The sequence below is a fragment of the Callithrix jacchus genome, chromosome 2, assembly GCF_049354715.1.
Source record: "Callithrix jacchus isolate 240 chromosome 2, calJac240_pri, whole genome shotgun sequence".
In the NCBI taxonomy this organism is placed as follows: Eukaryota; Metazoa; Chordata; class Mammalia; order Primates; family Cebidae; genus Callithrix; species Callithrix jacchus.
Window position 1 is genome coordinate 205,261,069 of NC_133503.1, and position 18,502 is coordinate 205,279,570.

Here is an 18,502-nt window from a genome sequence, read left to right on the forward strand (position 1 = left end):
TCCCAGTCAGCTCCGGGGCTCTTCAGGTATTTGGCTTATGACCTAAGTCGCTGGCAGGCTGATAAGAACAGATAAAAGGAGCTATTTTGCCGGCTAGTGAGTTTTGACATTAAACTACTTTGGTTCAGGTGAGGGCAACTAGATGGGTGGGAAGGTGGGAAGGTGGGAAGGCACAGAGGGGAGGCCAACAAGCAGGCTTCTGGAGTTCGCTGACCTAGGCCAGTTCAAGGCACCTTGTCCTGGAAATGGACCACTGTTGACGTTTTCTTTCACCTACACCCGAGTTGGTTTCATGTTTTTCCTCCCTCCTCATGCCCCCTTGCTCTGCTTCCTCCCAACCACCATGGCTTTATGAGGTGTCCTGGGTTCTGTGGCTGCCATGACAACCAGGGATGCCACTCACTTCTCACTTCTGGAGTGGACATGCTCAGGGGGACCACATTGTCAAGGGCAGGGACTGATTGTTCCTTGCTCTTTGTCCCTGACCTGCGATGGACGTGGCCTCTCTTGCTCTTTGTCCCTGACCTGCAATGGACGTGGCCTCCCTTGCTCTTTTCCTGACCTGTGAGACGAGGACCTGCGAGTTTTGGCGGTAAGGTAAGTGGGGGCTCACCTTCCCGTGTTCCCAGAAGGCAGATGCAATCCCTGCACTCCTTAAGGAGTCAAGCAGTAAATGGAACACAGCAAGGCTGTCCGGGGCTCAGGCTGTGAGGCTGTGTCTCATGTGGGGCTCAGAGAAGACGTTTCCACTGCGGGGAGTAGGGTACTGGGAGGTTTCGCCAAGGTGGGGTGGCATCCAAGGCTCCCCTCGGAGTAAGCATGGCTGAGCAGGTCCTGAGGAGGATGAGGACACACTCGGGGTCAGAGGGGGACAAGGACACACTCAGGGTCTGGAAGCAGACAAGGACACGCTCAGGGTCAGGAGGGGGACGAGGACATGCTCGGGGTCGGGAGGGGGTTGAGGACACACTCGGGGTCCAGAGGGGGATGAGGACACGGTCAGGGTCCGGAGTGTGACGAGGACACGCTCAGGGTCAGGAGGGGGATGAGGACACGCTCGGGGTCTGGAGTGGGACGAGGACATGCTCTGGGTCCAGAGGGAGATGAGGACACGCTTGGGGGCGGGAGGAGGACGAGGACACGCTTGGGGTCCAGAGGGGGATGAGGACACGCTCGGGGGCGGGAGGGGGATGAGGACACGCTTGGGGTCCGGAGGAGGATGAGGGCATGCTTGGGGGCAGGAGGGGGACGAGGACATGTTCGGGGTCGGGAGGGGGTTGAGGACACGCTCGGGGTTGGGAGGGGGATGAGGGGTGTGAGGACATGCTCAGGGGGACCACATTGTCAAGGGCAGGGACAGGGTCAGGACAGACTCAGGTACCACAGTGTCATAAAGGCGGGAACGGGGATGAGGAGGACAGACTCAGGACCACAGTGTCATATACATGCGTGTGAGCAGGAAAGACCTGGGAGACCATGGCGTCTTAAAGGCCTGAGAGGGTGGGATGGGCACCTGTGTTCTCTGGGGTCCGTGTAAGGCTGGTTCTCACGTGCGGTGTTGTAGAGGGAGGCCCAGTCAGGGAAGGGGGCTGTCACCCCATTCATAGATGGGGGCAGACAAGAGACGCCTGGGTTCACCATGCAGGATTGTGCTGCAGCCCTGGGCAGAATGGCGAGTTCCCCGGGCATCAGTCTGGTGTCATAAAATGGTGGGGGGTGGCATCAGCCTCAGTCATGCCAACTTCCCAAACCCACCACACAGCACAGTGAGTTCTCTGGGCATCGTGTGGCATCAATCACGGGGTGCCCATCCTGCCTCAGCCATGCCAGCTTCCTCAACCAAACGTTACATGTCTTCTGTGTCAAGACACACAGATGTTCCTTTCACTTGAATTGAATTGTGTGTGGGAGTGTGTGCACTGTGGTGTGTGTGGTATTTTCTGGGGGGTTTGGAGTATGTGGTCTGTGCAGTGTGTGTGATGTGCAATGTGTTCTGTGTGTGGTGTGTGGTATGCAGCATCTGGTGTGTGTGGCATGTGGTGCCTATATGGTGTGTGGTGTGTGTGTGGTGTCTGGTGCGTGTCGTGTGGTGCACGTGCAGTGTGTGGTGTGTGTGGTGCCTGTGTGGTGTGTGGTATGTTTCTGGTTGGCGTCTGGTACGTGTCGTGTGGTGCGTGTGTGTGGTGCGAGTATGGTGTGTGTGGTTTGTGTGGCGTGTAGTGCATATGTGGTACATATGTGTGTATGTGTGTGTGTTCTGTATGTGTTTGCAGTGTGGTGTGAAGTGTGTGTGGGTGGTATGTGTTTGCTGTGTGGTGTGTGGTACATGTGCATGTGTAGTGTACAGACATTGGTATGTTGTGTACGGACATGTGGTGTGTTGTTTAGTGTGTATGGTGTGGTGTGTGGTGTATGTGGTGTGGTATGTGGTGATGTGTGGTGTGTGCTGTATACTATGTGGTATGTGAGGTGGGCTGTGTGTGGTGATATGTGTGGTGTGTGGTATGTGTGCTGTGTGCAGTGTGTGGTGTGGTACTGTGGTATGTGTTGTGCGCTGTATGTGATGTGTGGTGTCTGGTGTGTGTGTGTTGTGTGTTGTGTGGAGTGTAGTCTGTTGTGTGTTCTGTGGTGTGTGTGTTGTGTGGGGCTTGTCCCCCTCTGGACCCTGAGTGTGTCCTCGTCCCCCTCTGACCCCCCCACACACACCACACACCACACACTGCACGTGCACCACACGACACGTACCAGATGCCAACCAGAAACACACCACACAGTGTGTGGCATGTGGGTGTGGTCTGTGTGGTGTGTGTGTGTGGTGTGTGAGGGTTCTCACAGGCCATGGTGGGATGGAGGCTGAGTGTGAATTGAAGGGAAGGAGCTGTCCTGGCATCTTCCATGGCTGTCTTGAGGTCTGTACCCTCCTCCCCCGCCCTGCCCTGCCCTCGCCGTCCTCCTTGAGGTGATCACCTGCGCCTGCTGCTGGGTGGTGTGGCTGTCCTGCACCCGTGCGGATCCCGTGCGGAGACGTCTGTGGCTGGTGAGCTTGCGGTTCCCATGCCCCTGTGCACGGCTCTGCAGAACAGCCCGTCCCCAAGACACTGCGCCTGCGGCCAGTTGCACAGATTCATGGCTCTGTCGTCTGTCACATAGATTTGTTTTGTTTTGGATTTAATGTAGATATAATTTTAGATCAATTGACTCACAATGTTTAACTGTGATAATTTGTCAGGGTACTATTCTTTCCATGATTCTTTTGGAAATGATTAATTGTTGGTGTACTTTGAATATTCACATGTCCCAAAAGTATCTGCTTTCTCTCAAACTTTGTCCTTTGGCCAGGTCCATTTTAGATTAAAATGCTCTCAGAACTTGAAGAATTGTTTTATGTTGTATTGTTTTAAAACACGGATGCAGTACAATGTGTAGGTATTCATATGTTGTAATTAATCTCTTGTTTTCTCCTGAGAACTTGTGTAGGATTTTGCTCTGTATCCTGTGGTTCATGTTTTCACTGGCATGGATGTATTTCCTTTTCCAGTTGTCCTTTCAGGCCCTCGGTGCAGTGTTAAGCTGAAGGCTTCTGTCTTCTCAAAGTTCCTCACTGTTTCTCTCATGTACTCTCCACCTTCCTCTTCTGAAATCCCAGCAGATGATCACGTGTCTCCAGGCTCAAGGCTCTGCACCACTGAGGACTCCCCTCCTCTCCTCTCTGCTCTGAGATCTGTCATTATTCTTCAGCGTCCATGTTTCCACACCTCTGAGGACTCCCCTCCTCTCCTCTCTGCTGTGAGATCTGTCATTATCCTTCAGTGTCCACGTTTCCACGCCGCTGAGGACTCCCCTCCTCTCCTCTCTGCTCGGAGATCTGTGATCGTCCTTCAGCGTCCACGTTTCCACACCTCTGAGGACTCCCCTCCTCTCCTCTCTGCTCTGAGATCTGTCATTATCCTTCAGTGTCCACATTTCCATGCCACTGAGGACTCCCCTCCTCTCCTCTCTGCTCTGAGATCTGTCATTATCCTTCAGTGTCCACATTTCCATGCCACTGAGGACTCCCCTCCTCTCCTCTCTGCTCGGAGATCTGTCATTATTCAGCGTCCACGTTTCCACACCACTGAGGACTCCCTTCCTCTCCTCTCTGCTCTGAGATCTGTGATCGTCCTTCAGCGTCCATGTTTCCACACCACTGAGGACTCCCTTCCTCTCCTCTCTGCTCTGAGATCTGTGATCGTCCTTCAGCGTCCATGTTTCCACACCACTGAGGACTCCCCTCCTCTCCTCTCTGCTCTGAGATCTGTGATCGTCCTTCAGCGTCCACGTTTCCACACCACTGAGGACTCCCCTCCTCTCCTCTCTGCTCTGAGATCTGTGATCGTTCCTTCAGCGTCCATGTTTCCACACCACTGAGGACTCCCCTCCTCTCCTCTCTGCTCGGAGATCTGAGATCGTTCCTTCAGCGTCCATGTTTCCACACCACTGAGGACTCCCTTCCTCTCCTCTCTGCTCTGAGATCTGTCATTATTCAGCGTCCATGTTTCCACACCACTGAGGACTCCCTTCCTCTCCTCTCTGCTCTGAGATCTGTGATCGTCCTTCAGCGTCCACGTTTCCACACCACTGAGGACTCCCCTCCTCTCCTCTCTGCTCGGAGATCTGTCATTATTCAGCGTCCATGTTTCCACACCACTGAGGACTCCCCTCCTCTCCTCTCTGCTCGGAGATCTGAGATCGTTCCTTCAGCGTCCATGTTTCCACACCACTGAGGACTCCCCTCCTCTCCTCTCTGCTCTGAGATCTGTGATCGTCCTTCAGCGTCCACGTTTCCACACCACTGAGGACTCCCCTCCTCTCCTCTCTGCTCTGAGATCTGTGATCGTCCTTCAGCGTCCACGTTTCCACACCACTGAGGACTCCCCTCCTCTCCTCTCTGCTCTGAGATCTGAGATCGTCCTTCAGCATCCATGTTTCCACACCACTGAGGACTCCCCTCCTCTCCTCTCTGCTCTGAGATCTGTGATCGTCCTTCAGCGTCCACGTTTCCACACCACTGAGGACTCCCCTCCTCTCCTCTCTGCTCTGAGATCTGAGATCGTCCTTCAGCGTCCATGTTTCCACACCACTGAGGACTCCCCTCCTCTCCTCTCTGCTCTGAGATCTGAGATCGTCCTTCAGCGTCCATGTTTCCACACCACTGAGGACTCCCCTCCTCTCCTCTCTGCTCGGAGATCTGTCATTATTCAGCGTCCATGTTTCCACACCACTGAGGACTCCCCTCCTCTCCTCTCTGCTCTGAGATCTGAGATCGTCCTTCAGCGTCCACGTTTCCACACCACTGAGGACTCCCTTCCTCTCCTCTCTGCTCTGAGATCTGTGATCGTCCTTCAGCGTCCACGTGACCAGTCTGGTTTTTGGCAGCAGCATTTCTGTGTGTTGGCACTTCCATTTGGACTTTGTTTTAGTTGGGAATTGTGTTTTTAATGTTCAGAATTGTCTTTCTGTTCTCTCTCCTTCCTTGGCACCTTGGTCTTTTTTTTTTTTTTTTTTTTGAGATGGAGTCTCTCTCTCTCTCCGTTGCCCAGGCTGGAATGCAGTGCTGCAATCTCAGCTCACTGCAGCCTCGACTTCCCGGGTTCAAAGGATTCTTGTGCCTCAGCCTCCTGAGTAGCTGGGATTAGAGGCATGCGCCACCACGCCCGGCTAATTTTTGTGTTTTTAGTAGAGATGTGGTTTCACCATGTTGCCCAGGCTGGTCTGGAACTCCTGACCTCATGATCCACCTGCCTCAGCCTCCCACAGAGCTGGAGATCACAGGTGTGAGCCCCACGCCCTGCCGAGGTGCCTCGGTCTTGTTTAATGATTGCGAGTCTCTCAGGTCGCCCTGAGACATTCTTGTGTGACTCAAGCCCAGGGTCCCGCAGCCCCACATCCGCCTGGTGTCACAGTCAAGGACCAGGGAGGAGCCGCGAGAGGCAGTGCAGAGCACTGAGGTGTTGACTTTCACGACTGCAAGGAAGAAGAATTTTTAACTATTTCTCAATGTCTTTCTTCCCAAAGTAATACATTTATATCAACTTCATTTTCTCTTTGTTTTTTTTTTCCCCAAAGACACAACAAGGACTTTGTGTGAGGCATAATGTGGCAGGGCTTTTCCGAAAACTCCTGGTAGAGACCTCCCCGGCCCGCAGGATCCCCCCACCCGCAGCGGCTGCTGACCACCTTTCCCTGCCCCAATGTGACACCTCTTTCCCCACTGCCCTCCCTAACTGCCTGGCCAGGAGCGGCCGCAGGGAGTTCCCTCCCAGTCACTATCCACCCGTGCTGAGGTCCCAGCCCCGAGAGGCCATCTGGGCTTCCTGTCCTGTGGAAGGGGAGACACACAGGACCCTGTAGAGTGAGCTCTCTGGTTCTGCTCCTCTGGGAAACTCACAGAAGGTTCTCGGTGAGGATCTGGCAGATTTAAGTGTTGCACCTGTTAGCAATGGCTTATGAGCTCTTCTGGCATTGCCTCAGTTTCCCCCAGGAGCACCCCTCTGCTCAGTGTGGCCTCTTTCTGATGGGGGTTTTCCTTTCCCACTTGAGTCTTGGGCGAGCCTGTGTATGCATGGATGAGTTCCAGGACCTCTCGCTGTGTGGGGGTCGTTGAGGGCTCTGCAGAACCCATCAAAGCCTCGGGTCTACTGAGGGGTGGCAGCATGGGCATCGGGGGCCTTGCCAGGCTCACAGCCCTGGAGGGCCACTTCCCACAGCCGCATGGCTCTGGCCACGGTCAGATTCTGCAGCATGGCAGTTCACTCCCCATGCAGGGCCCTGCTCTGGCTGCAGCCCAGCCCAGCTCGCTCTATTGGGATGTGGCCCTGGGCAGTGCTGGGCTGTGGGTTCTCAGTGCTGGTCCTGGGGTCTGTGTTCCTAGTCCCCCTGTGGTTCCCCTGACAGAGGCAGGTGGGGCTGGCCCTCCCTGGGGCTGATGGCATAGGTCCTCCCCTTCTCTTCCTGCAGATGGACACTCCCCAGAGTTCCGGCCCCCCTGAAGCCACAGGCAATAGCACAAAGCTGGCCTTGCCACCCCGAATCTCCCGAGTGAATGGCTGTTCACCGCCTAGGAATGCCTTCCAGTCAGTGTCCTGGGCCATCTTCCTGACCCTGTCCTTGGCCATCTTCGGAATCTTCATTCCCTTCCTGCCTCACACGTGGAAATACATCGCCTACGTGGTATCCTTTTCACCGTGGCGCAGTCTAGACCTTGCAATGGACCTGGTCTGGGGTCCAGGCCATGCCTGCCCGGTGGCACCAGTCACCTGCCCTAAACCAGACATATGCCCAGCGCCTGCGGGTGGGCTCCATGGGCACTCATGCTCCTGCAGCCCCTGCTCAGGGTCGGGGTGGACAGGGCAGCCACTGAGTCTGTGTCAGGCTGTTCCCACACGACTCAGGGTCGACCGTTGACCCCACATCAGGCTGTTCTTGCGCGGCTGTAAAGGAGATCCCAGGCTGGGTAATTTACGAAGAAAAGAAGTTTAATCAGCTGACAGTGAGGTGGGCTCTTCAGGAATTGCGGGCCGGCATCTGCTCCACTTCCGGGGAAGCCTCAGGAGCCTTCACTTGTGGTGGGAGGTCAAGGGGAGCAGGCAGGTCACGTGGCCAGAGCAGGTTCAAGCAAGATGAGGGGGAGGGAGGTCCCGCACTTTTTTCTTTTTTTTTTTGAGATGGAGTTTCGCTCTTGTTACCCAGGCTGGAGCGCAATGGTGTGATCCCGGCTCCTGGGTTCAGGCAATTCTCCTGCCTCAGCCTCCTGAGTAGCTGGGATTACAGGCCCGCGCCACCATGCCCAGCTAATTTTTGTATTTTTAGTAGAGATGGGGTTTCACCTTGTTGACCAGGATGGTCTCCATCTCTTGACCTCGTGATCCACCCTCCTCGGCCTCCCAAAGTGCTGGGATTACAGGCTTGAGCCACCGCGCCCGGCCAGTCCCACACTTTTTTAAATGACCAGATTTCTCATGAACTCTGGGAGTTCACTCACTACCACAAGGACAGCACCGAGCCGCTCACAGGGACCCACCCCACAACCCAAACACCTCCCATCAGGCCCGCTTGCAACCCTGGAGACGTGGACAGGACGCACATCCACACCCTCCACCCATGAAGCACCTGCCTCATGTTGGAGCTCCCCTGGCCTCTGCCACTGCGGAGGGGAGCCTGCTGGATGGTGTGGGGAGGGGGCATGTGCCATTGGGGTAGCACAAAGGAAGGCCGGGGCAGAGGAGGGGAGGGGGACATGCCTGGGGGGAGCCGTGAGGGGGCCTGGCGGCGAGCACCAATGCCGAGGCAGAGGAGGGGAGCACCCATGCCGAGGCAGAGGAAGGGAGCCATGCGGGGAGCACCCATGCCGAGGCAGAGGAGGGGAGCCATGCGGGGAGCACCCATGCCGAGGCAGAGGAGGGGAGCCATGCGGGGAGCACCCATGCCGAGGCAGAGGAGGGGAGCCATGCGGGGAGCACCCATGCCGAGGCAGAGGAGGGGAGCCATGCGGGGAGCACCCATGCCGAGGCAGAGGAGGGGAGCCATGCGGGGAGCACACATGCCGAGGCAGAGGAGGGGAGCCATGCGGGGAGCACCCATGCCGAGGCAGAGGAGGGGAGCCATGCGGGGAGCACCCATGCCGAGGCAGAGGAGGGGAGCCATGCGGGGAGCACAAAGGCCATGGTGGAGGACTTTGGCCATTTCGGCTAAGGGGCCAATCCGTGTTGTTCAGTGAATAAGACTGAAAATTTAATGAAAAGGGACTTAAGGAGAATACTAAGGCCTGGGCGAGGCACAGCTGAAGGTTCTGTCCCGATGTGGCCAGTGTGTGCTGTGACATCTGTTTGCAGGTGCAACAGAGTGTCCTGGTCAGCCCTGCCTGGCTGGCTCATGGCAGAGGGAGTTCACGTGGGTCCCCAGGGATGCAGTGCAGAAAAAGGTGAGGGTCCGGCATCTGATCCCATAATCTCCCAGCAGGTGGGGAGGGGGCTTCCTCTCCCATCTCCCAATGGGTGGTGGTCTGTGTCTACTCTCATCGTCTCCCAGTGGGCGGTGGGAGGCCTGCCTCTCCCATCATCTCCCAGTGGGCGGGGGGGCTTCCTCTCCCGTCTTGCAGTGGGTGGGGGCCCGTGCCCGCTCCTGTCTCCAGCGTGGATGTCCGTGGAGCATGTGGGCTCTGCAGTACCCCCAGCCAACCATGGCATTCAGTTGAGAAACCCCGGGCCCCCTAGGGTGGCTGAGACATGGGTGTGTGGGGACAAAGGGATCTGAGGATGGTGGGGCTGCGTCCAGTGCCCAGGGGCACTGGAGCCATATTTCTAAAGTGGGACGCATCACTCCCCAGTGGAGCCTTCCTCAGTGGGGAAGTGGCCCACCACCACATGCTCCTAGGGCTGGGCCATCCTGGGCAGGTGAATGGCGAGCCTGGTGTGTGTTGCTGCCACACAGGCAGGGAGGCTCAGGGACCGGATGCAGAGTGAGCAGGTGCCATGGGGACCGTAGCCCGCTGGCCTTAGCACCTCAGCCACTGGCTGTCTGGGTCTGGGAGTGGCCATCTGGGGCTGGGAGTGGCCGTCTGGGGCTGTGAGTGGCCATCTGGGGCTGGGAGTGGCCATCTTGGCTGGGAGGGCTGGCCAGGTTGTGAGTAAAAGACTTTGTGTCCCCCATCTGCTCCCTGGCCTCCCCAATCCTAGGGGATTTAGGGAAATGGTTCTCACTTCCCAAGAGGAGGCCTTTGCCGAGAGGCCTTGAGTGTAATCAGTCGCCAGAGTGGGGGTTCTGTGGGGGTCTAAGGCCATGCCTGGACACACGTGTGGGTATTGGGGTTTGACATTGGCAGGGCTGGAAGGTGGCAGCTCGTGTCTCCACCCAGCACACACTGCCAGCCTGGCACCCCTCGTCTTGTCAGGACAGATCATTGTTCTGAGTGGTGACCTGTCTGCCAGGCCTGAGGTACACCTCTGCTGGCATCGCCAGGTCCCCTGGCACTAACCCAGCTTCTGATGTAACTGGCCTCCGAGTTCTCCACCTGCAGCCACAGCCCCCACACCCCCAGAGCCTGGGTCCCTGCGGGTCCCTGCCCCTGCCAGTCCAGAGCAGTGCACAGGGGTGGACTCTGGGCCTCTGAAGTGTGTTTCTTTCTGTTGTAACGCTTGCCTGAATCACAGTTACGCGGCGGTGTAAAATGCTGTGTTTCCATCTGCAATTCTACCGCATGGCCCCATGCACGCTCTGCAGAGGGCGGCGCCCTGCCCCGCTGCCCCGTCCACCATCTCCCTCTCCACCAGCATCACCGGGTGGCTGCGGTGCGTCCTGGGGCTGCCGTCACAAAGCACCACAAACCGGGTGCCTACAGCAGCAGATGCTTCTGGTCTCACAGTTCTGGGGCCCGGGGTCTGGAATCAGGTGCTGGCCTGCTCCCCGTGAAGCTGCTGGAGGGAACGGTTCTGGCCATGCTCCATGGCTCACCTTCTCGTGTTCACACTGTCTTTCCTCTGCATGTGTCTGCTGCTGTTCAGTTTCTGTTTTGGTAAAGACACCAGTCACTGGAGTAGGCCCCCCCGCCTGAAACGACATTGGCCTAACTGGTCATCTGCAAAGACCCTATTTCCAAGTCAGGTCACATCCACAGGTGCAGGGGTTGGGCTTGGACCTGTGTAGGGGGTGGATTTGCCCCTCAGCACCGGGCTACTTACCGTGCCTTTGGAATCCATTCCCTGTATTCTCCCTTCTGCCTCTGGCTCGGCCTTGTTTCGGCCCTGTGTTCCCACCGTGTCTGCCTCTGAGCTGTCACCTGCTCTCTGGTAGGTGAACCCTCTGTGGCCCCCCCTGCACCCCCACTTCACACCTGGACCTGTTTCTCAAGGAGCCCCAGCCCAGCCCTCGGTGGCCTAGCCCTCATCCATGCTGCCCCTCCTCTGGCCGGCACTGGGCTCAGGATGGATCCCTGGTAGCACTCAGCAACCCCCTCAGGTCCCTGGGCCAGCAGCATGTGGCCTTGCATTGTGGCCACTGGAGGGTGCCCATGCTATGTGGCACCTGCAGGAACCGGTGTGTCTGAGAAGTGACTGCCCAGGCCCAGTGGCTGCAGCCCCCGACCCCAGGAGAGGTCACCGTCCAGGGTCAGGATCAGGATCAGGGTAAGGGACACTGCATTGTAGAGACCAGGGAAGAAATGGAATAAAGACCCCTGGTTAGGTGGACATTTGACTGCCAGGCGCAGCCTGCTGTCCAGCAGCCTCGTACGTGGACCCTTCTGGAGCACGCTCTGGTGCAGGCGCCCGCATCTGTTCTTCTGCAGAGGGAAACAGGCTCCACTGTCACTGCTGCGTCCACAGGGCCCGCCGCGTGGAAGGGTTTGGAATCTGGATAGCTGTTTAGTCCGGAGAAATCTCTTCCCAGCAAAGTCCTGTGGCCCAGGGCGGCACGGGCTTGGCAGCACAGCGGGAAGTTCGCCAGCATTGAGTGGCACTGTGCCTTCAGCCACACGTGTCAGCTTCAAGTCCCACGGGGATTGACAGAACGACAAGACATGGCCACGCTGGGCACCAGGAGCAGGGGCTGTGGCTTGCTCTGCGCCCCCTCGCTTCCAGCCTGCAGAACTGGGCGGGGAGAGGTTAGCAGTGTTACAAAGGGCGCCGGGGTGTGTATCCTGGGCTGGCGCGGCTGCACTGTTTATTTACAAAATACAGATTGTTGCTAGGGGAGGTTCCGGCGTAGCTGCAGTGCTCAGGACAGCTTGAGCCCAAACTTCCAGAGGGCAGGCGGTCTGCATGATGAAAGGGAGACGTTGACTCTGCTGCTTTTGCTTTTGATTGCTCACTGAAACATAAAACACTACAGGGATAAAATTAAATGTGAAAGTAAGAGCAGAGAAAGTTGAGAACACGGTGCCCCATGTCACCTCTATCCTGGGCTCCCCACCAGCTCAGGGAGGGTTACTCAGGTGCATGAAGGGCACAGTGGCTAGCTAGGTCAGCCTGGGCAAAACGTGGCCGGCTTAAGGTCACCAGCGCCATTCCTGTGGGAGATGGGTGTCCCAGGAGGACGACCCAAGCTCCTACGCAGTGTGGACCTCCCTGGCCAGCGCGCAGCTGAGGGACAGCAGAGCACCGGGGTGTGCGGTGAAAGATCCGCGTCAACCCGGTTCTCGTGCAGAAAGCTTTGTGTCCCAGGGAACTGTCCAGGGGAGTCGCTGCCCCGGAATCTCTGGGGATCCCTTGGCAGCTGAATGCTTTTGTTCCTGGGCAGATGCCTTCAGGGTGGCTGCCTGGCCCTGGCACCTGCAGGTTTGGGAACCAGCTCGAGGACGGGCTCGGGCAGCTCCTCGGGGTTTGCCTGGCAGGGTCAGCCTCAGGACAGCCCTGAGCTCCTCCACGTGGAGGTCGCAGGGTCCCGGTTAGGGCCACTCTGTCCCCAGGCTGTCTGCTGGTGGCCCCCTGCACTGTCTCCCTAGCAGCAGGCTTGTGTGTGCCATGCCTCAAGGGTGAGGCTATTGCCGGCCGTGGCAGCCAAGGGCCTGGGTGGGTCTCTTCAGCCTGAGCTTCACCTGCTACCCAGGCAGAGGCCCCACCTGGCCCCACCTTCCCCGCCTGCTGGTTTCCAGTGAAGGAAGTGCTGCTCCAGCTCTTCAGAGGAAGGGGCTGCCCCCCAGCCACTGCACAGCTTCCTGCCCCATCTCATTGTCCTCAGCTGCCACCCGCTAGCCTCCCAAGGCTCTGGATGTGCTCCCTGTTGCCCCAGCAACCACACAAACAGTGCTGCGTCCCCGGCTCAGCCTGAAGGGGAGCGGGTGCGGGAGACAGCAGCCAGGAGGCAGGCTCGGTCACGTCGGTGTCACCAGCTGCACAGTGAGCCCTGCGCCTGGCCCTGCTGACCTACACCCTGCAGCCTCACTCCCCAGCCAGGTGGGCCCACTGCAGCCCTCTCCTCTAGCATGCTGGGATCAGAGTGGCCACTGCAGGAGTCCGATCAGTCCTGGCCCCATGTGAGTCACCCAAGGCCTGGCTGGTCCCCCGCGCCACCGTCCAGCTCCCCCTCGCCCCGGCCTGGGCAGGAGCTTCCCAATCCCATCCCCTTGACATCCAGATTGTTCTTGTCTGTCTTCCTTGTGGCCAGGTCTGCGCCCTCGGAGCTTCCTCCCAAGCTCATGCCCGAAAGCACCCGGGGCCTGGGGCCACATGGGTGCTTAGAAGATGCAGGGTGTACGGCCTGCCCGCTGAGGGCTTCGGCACCTGTGTTTGGGTTTCAGTCGGAAGCAGCTTCACACTTAGGCTTCCTGGACATTGCAGTGTATTTCTTATGGGACCCTTGTCGGGGAAGGGCCACTACACAGAAACCCCAGCCCCACACCCCAAGGTGGTGCCAGGAAGAGCCTGAGTGTGATCCCAGCAGTGCGGAGCTGTCCAGCATTGCCTGCGGGGGCTCCAGAGAGGGGCTGGGTTGGGAGGGATGGAGCCCCTGGCCCAGCACAGGACCCACCCTGCTGGCAGCCTTCCTTCTGTTGAAATCCCTGCTGCCCTGCTGGCAGCCCTCCTTCTGCTGAAATCCCTGCAGGGTCTTTTGCCCCTGGTGCCAAGGAGGACGGCACTGTGTCCCAAGGGCAGGTGGCCCACGTCTCTATGCCAAACTCAGGCCACACTATGAGGGCTGCTGGGTCGCCCTGCGGAGATGTCCGTCAACCCTGAACTCCTGGCTGGAAGGCAGCCCAGGGGACAGGCAGGATGATGGGAGGCCCCGTGCTCCACCCCATCTGTTTGGTTGTCATGGGGAGGCTGTGTTGGTCCCAGGGCAAGAGGAGGAGGGAGCCAGGATCTGAAGGCGGGAGCGGACGTCCCAGTCATGGGGAGCCCAGCTTCTGCTGGCTCCAGGGGACAAAGGCTCTCTCCCCAGGGCCCCTGCAGCCAGGCTCCAAGCCAGGGGGCCCAAGATAGAGGCCCAGGGTCCCTGAGTGAGCTATCTGGGGTCCTTGAAAGAGTCTCGGGGGTCCCAAGCAGGTTGGGGGTCCCTTAGCAAGTCTGGAGCCCCTGAGAGAGTCTGGGGGGCCCTGAGTCTGGGGTCCCTGAGCAAGTCTTCAGGGTGGCCTTAAGTGAGCCATCTGGGGTCTAGAGGGAGTCTGGGGGGTCCCTGATGAGCCATCTGGGGTCTAGAGGGAGTCTGGGGGGTCCCTGATGAGCCATCTGGGGTCTAGAGGGAGTCGGGAGGGTCCCTGATGAGCCGTCTGGGTTCTAGAGGGAGTAGGGGGGGGTTCCCTGATGAGCTGCCTGGGGTCTAGAGGGAGTTGGGGGGGTACCTGATGAGCCGTCTGGGGTCTGGAGGGAGTTGGGGGGTGTCCCTCATGAGCTGTCTGGGGTCTGGAGGGAGTCGGGGGGGTCCCTGATGAGCTGTCTAGGGTCTAGAGGGAGGCGGGGGGGGGTCCATGATGAGCTGTCTGGGGTCTGGAGGGAGTCGGGGGGGGTCCCTGATGAGCCGTGTGGGGTCTGGAGGGAGTTGGGGGGGGTCCCTGATGAGCTGTGTGGGGTCTGGAGGGAGTCAGGGGGGTCCCTGATGAGCCATCTGGGGTCTGGAGGGAGTCGGGGGGGCGCCCTGATGAGCCATCTGTGGTCTGGAGGGAGTTGGGGTTCCCTGATGAGCCGTCTGGGGTCTGGAGGGAGTGGGTAGGTTGTGCAGCTCCCTTCCTCCTCTCCCTGCTCCTGCTGAGTCTGTGCTTCTCTCCTGGTGCTTAGTGGTCTCTGGTGTGAAGCAACCCAGGCTTCCCCAGGGCTGTAGGGGCTGCATCTGGCCATGTTCACACCTAGGCATCCTTCCTGCAGTCCTGTTCTGTCTCTCAGGTGTAAAGGGTTTTGAGGTCACTGTGCTTGGCTGGCCTGGCTGAGCCTCTTGGGGTACAGGGCCTTCTGTCAGGAATTTGTCCTGTGTCCAACAGGGATAAACCAAAAGGGTTGTGGGGGCAGCCATCCTGGTCCCCACCCCTGCTGGGCACAGGGCTGTGTGTGCAAGGCTATTGGGTGGCTTCACCTCCTCTGGGCCTGGGGGGAGCAGAGCCAGGTGAGGAGGGCTGGGGAGCAGAGCCAGGTGAACAGGGCTGAGGGAGCAGGGCCAGGTGTGCAGGGCTGTGGGTGCAGGGCCAGGTCTGCAGGGCTGGGTGTGCAGAGCAGTGTGTGCAGAGCTGAATGAGCCGGGCTCAGGTGAGCAGGGAATACAGGACTCAGGTGTGCAGGGCTCCAGTGAGCAGGGCTGGGTGAGCAGGGAATGCAGGGCTGGGTATGCAGGGCTGGGTGAGCTGGATTCAGGTGAGCAAGGAGTGCAGGGCTGAGGTGAGCAGGGCTGGGTGAGCAGGGAATGCAGGGCTGGGTATGCAGGGCTGGGTGAGCTGGGCTCAGGTGAGCAAGGAGTGCAGGGCTGAGGTGAGCAGGGCTGGGTGAGCAGGGAATGCAGGGCTGGGTATGCAGGGCTGGGTGAGCTGGGCTCAGGTGAGCAAGGAGTGCAGGGCTGGGTGTGCAGGGCTGGGTGAGCATGGCTGGGTGAGCACGGCTGGGTGTGTGGTGCTGGGTGTGCAGGGCTCAGATAAGCAGGGCTGGGTGTGCAGGGCTGGGTGAGCATGGCTGGGTGTGCAGGGCTGAGGTGAGCAGGGTTGGGTGTGCAGGGCTGAGGTGAGCAGGGCTGGGTGAGCGCGGCTGGGTATGTGGTGCTGGGTGTGCAGGGCTCAGATAAGCAGGGCTGGGTATGCAGGGCTGAGGTGAGCAGGGCTGGGTGAGCACAGCTGGGTGTGCAGGGCTCAGATGAGCAGGGCTGGGTGTGCAGGGCTGAGGTGAGCAGGGCTGGGTGTGCAGGGTTGGGTGTGCAGGGCTCAGATGAGTAGGACTGGGTGTGCAGGGCTGAGGTGAGCAGGGCTGAGTGTGCAGGGCTGAGGTGAGCAGGGCGTGCAGGGCTGGGTGTGCAGGGCTGGGTGAGCAGGGCTGGGTGAGCCAGACTGATCTGCGTCCTCACCTCCTCTGGGCTCTTGGGCCTCAAGGGGATGCCTTGAGCCAGGCTGACAGGACCCAGGCCGATTCTTCCTTGACGTGCCAGGTGGCCGGGGGGATTTTCTTTTTCCACCTCATCTTTCACCTGATCGCCTGCTGCATCGACCCAGCTGACCCCAGCGTGAGACTCAAGGACTATTCTCAGCCCTTGCCCATCTTCGACAGATCCAAACACGCACACGTGATCCAGAACCATTACTGCAATCTGTGCAAGGTCACTGTGTGAGTTCCCGCCCTTGCTGAGGCCCCGCGCTGTCAGGGTCAGCTCCAGGGGTGCAGGGGCTCAGGGAATTGCCCGTCCCTTAGGGCCCCTGCCATGGCTGCAGCCGGTGCTAATGGGGCTTCTGGGTAGTGGCCCTGGCCACAGTCTGTGACTGAGGTGAACAGCCCCTAGTCCCCTGTGAAGGGGACACAGTGCTGGGCCGCCCCCGCTCTGCAGGCAGGGCTGAGGCTGAGGCTATGTCTGCACTCAGGCACGGTTGATCCCCAGTGGATTTTGTGCACACAGGTCCCTCCCCTGGGGCCCAGGGGCAAGAGGGTGCTATTGTTCTTGGGGATTTTCAAGACAAGCCCTAAAGAAAGAGGGAGGATGGTCCCCATGTCTGCAGGGGCCCTGGTCCATGGTGGCCTAGGGGGCAGCTGCAGGGCTGTTGGCTGCAAGGGGGACCTGTACGCACAGGTGGAATCCAAGACCCCACTCAGCTCCTGGGCCCCCTGCACTCAAGGTGGCCACACCCAGTGCAGACACACCTCCTCCTGCTCTGTGGCTGCCTCCGTCCAGAGCTGTCCTGCTTCTCCTCCTCCCCACGGGCCTCAGCACCTTCCCCCAGCCTCCTGTTCCCACCGGACGCCCCCTCCCCACGCCGCACAGGCCTGGTTCCCTAGAGGTGCCTGGCCCTCCGTGATGGGGCTGTAGCCCTGCCCCAGGCTGCAGGCTGCAGGCTGGGGGCCTGACGACTGCTCCCCGATTCTTCCCTCCAGGACCAAGAAAGCCAAGCACTGCATTGCCTGCAACAAGTGTGTGTCCGGCTTTGACCACCACTGCAAATGGCTCAACAACTGTGTGGGGAGCCGGAACTACTGGTGAGGTGCACAGCGGGGCCAGGTGGGGCTGGGCGGGGGGATTCGGAAGGAGGGGTCTGTGGGCAGGGGTCCTTTTGGGGCCGCATCCCTGTCCTGGCATGCTGGCGCTCTGTGCCTGCATGCCCCGGCCTCCTGTCTGGTTCTGGGGCTGTGGTGCAGCCATCTCTGGACAGGCTTGTCCACAGGGGAAGTCCCTTGGAGGCCCCCATGTGGGCACCCCTTGGGCACATTGGCTGAGGTGGCCTGCCTGTGCTGTCCTGGGCCGGGCTGCCCTCTCTCTGCCAAGGCTGCCGGCTTGTGGAGCACAGTGGTGGGGCCACGGAGGGGCAGTGGGCACCCAGCGCATGGAAGAGAGGTATTTCTTTGAGCATTGTGGAGGATCCAGGGACTCTCAAGGCCCCATGTTCTGAGCCCTGGCTGTCCGTGGCACTTTTGAGTTGTGAAGATCACCAGGGAAAAGAGCCATGCGTGCCCCCAGCTACTCTGTGCTGAGCTGTAAGAGGCCTTGGTGTGGGCGGGAATGGGGACCAACGCTGTCTGGTGTCACGGGATGCACTGTGGGGTACCTGACCTGCCTCCCTGCCCTCCTGCATTGAGCACAAAGTGTGTTCAGCCCAGCAAGGACAGAGAGACTGTGCCACTGCAGAGCAAGGCCAGAGGCCACGTGAGGCGGGAAGGGCCGGGGAGACCCACCCACCTCCCCACTGGAGAAGAGCAGCTCTGAAGGCCACGGTAGGGCCAGCTCCTCTGGGAGCCCTGGGCACCGCTTCCTTCTGGACTCTGTGCTCTGGTGCCTTGAGCTGGCTTGTCCATGAGGCCTGGTGGGGAAGGTGAGGGGCAAGGGCCCACAGGCAGGTGGCAAGGAGAGGGCCTGCCTTCCCCAGGAGGGGTAAGGGAGAGGCGCTGTGTGGGTGCCCAGTGCAGACAGATGCCGCAGCCTGTGCGTGGGAAAGGGGCGTCAGGAGAGCAGGGCTGGGGGCACGGGTGCCCTCTGGCCTGGGAAGTTGACAGAGTTGAAGGCAGAGCCCCTGAGAGGGAGGCTGTTTGCTGCTTCCTGATGAGAGAGGAAGGGAGATGGAGAGGAGGAAGCGGGTGGCCCTGGCGTCCTCAGACCTAGAGTGCTGGCCTCCAACTGTGGGTGCTGACCTGCTGACAGAGAGGAGAGCGGCCCTGGGTGGCAGTGGGAAGAGGAGCCCTGTGTGAATGGCTCTGCCCGGCCTCATGGGTTTTGGGCTCTGCGGTCTTGGAGACCCACCTTTTTTTACTGGCTGAAGAGGGGAGTCCTGTACAGACAGCAGGGTAAAGACATGGGGTCTTTACTCACTGAGTGGGCTAAGACCCTGGGGGACTGAGGGCAGGGTAGGGCACCGCTGCCT

General features: G+C 59.4%; 1 protein-coding gene across 1 annotated transcript in view; it reads left to right on the top strand.

The window, feature by feature from the left end:
* ZDHHC11 (zinc finger, DHHC-type containing 11) overlaps window positions 1-18,502 on the top strand; it is a 40,518-nt gene that overhangs the window by 4,561 nt on the left and 17,455 nt on the right. The window contains 4 exon segments of the mRNA XM_078365717.1: window positions 570-592; window positions 6,997-7,209; window positions 16,090-16,265; window positions 17,025-17,126. Of these exon segments, the coding sequence (XP_078221843.1) occupies window positions 570-592; window positions 6,997-7,209; window positions 16,090-16,265; window positions 17,025-17,126 (514 nt within the window).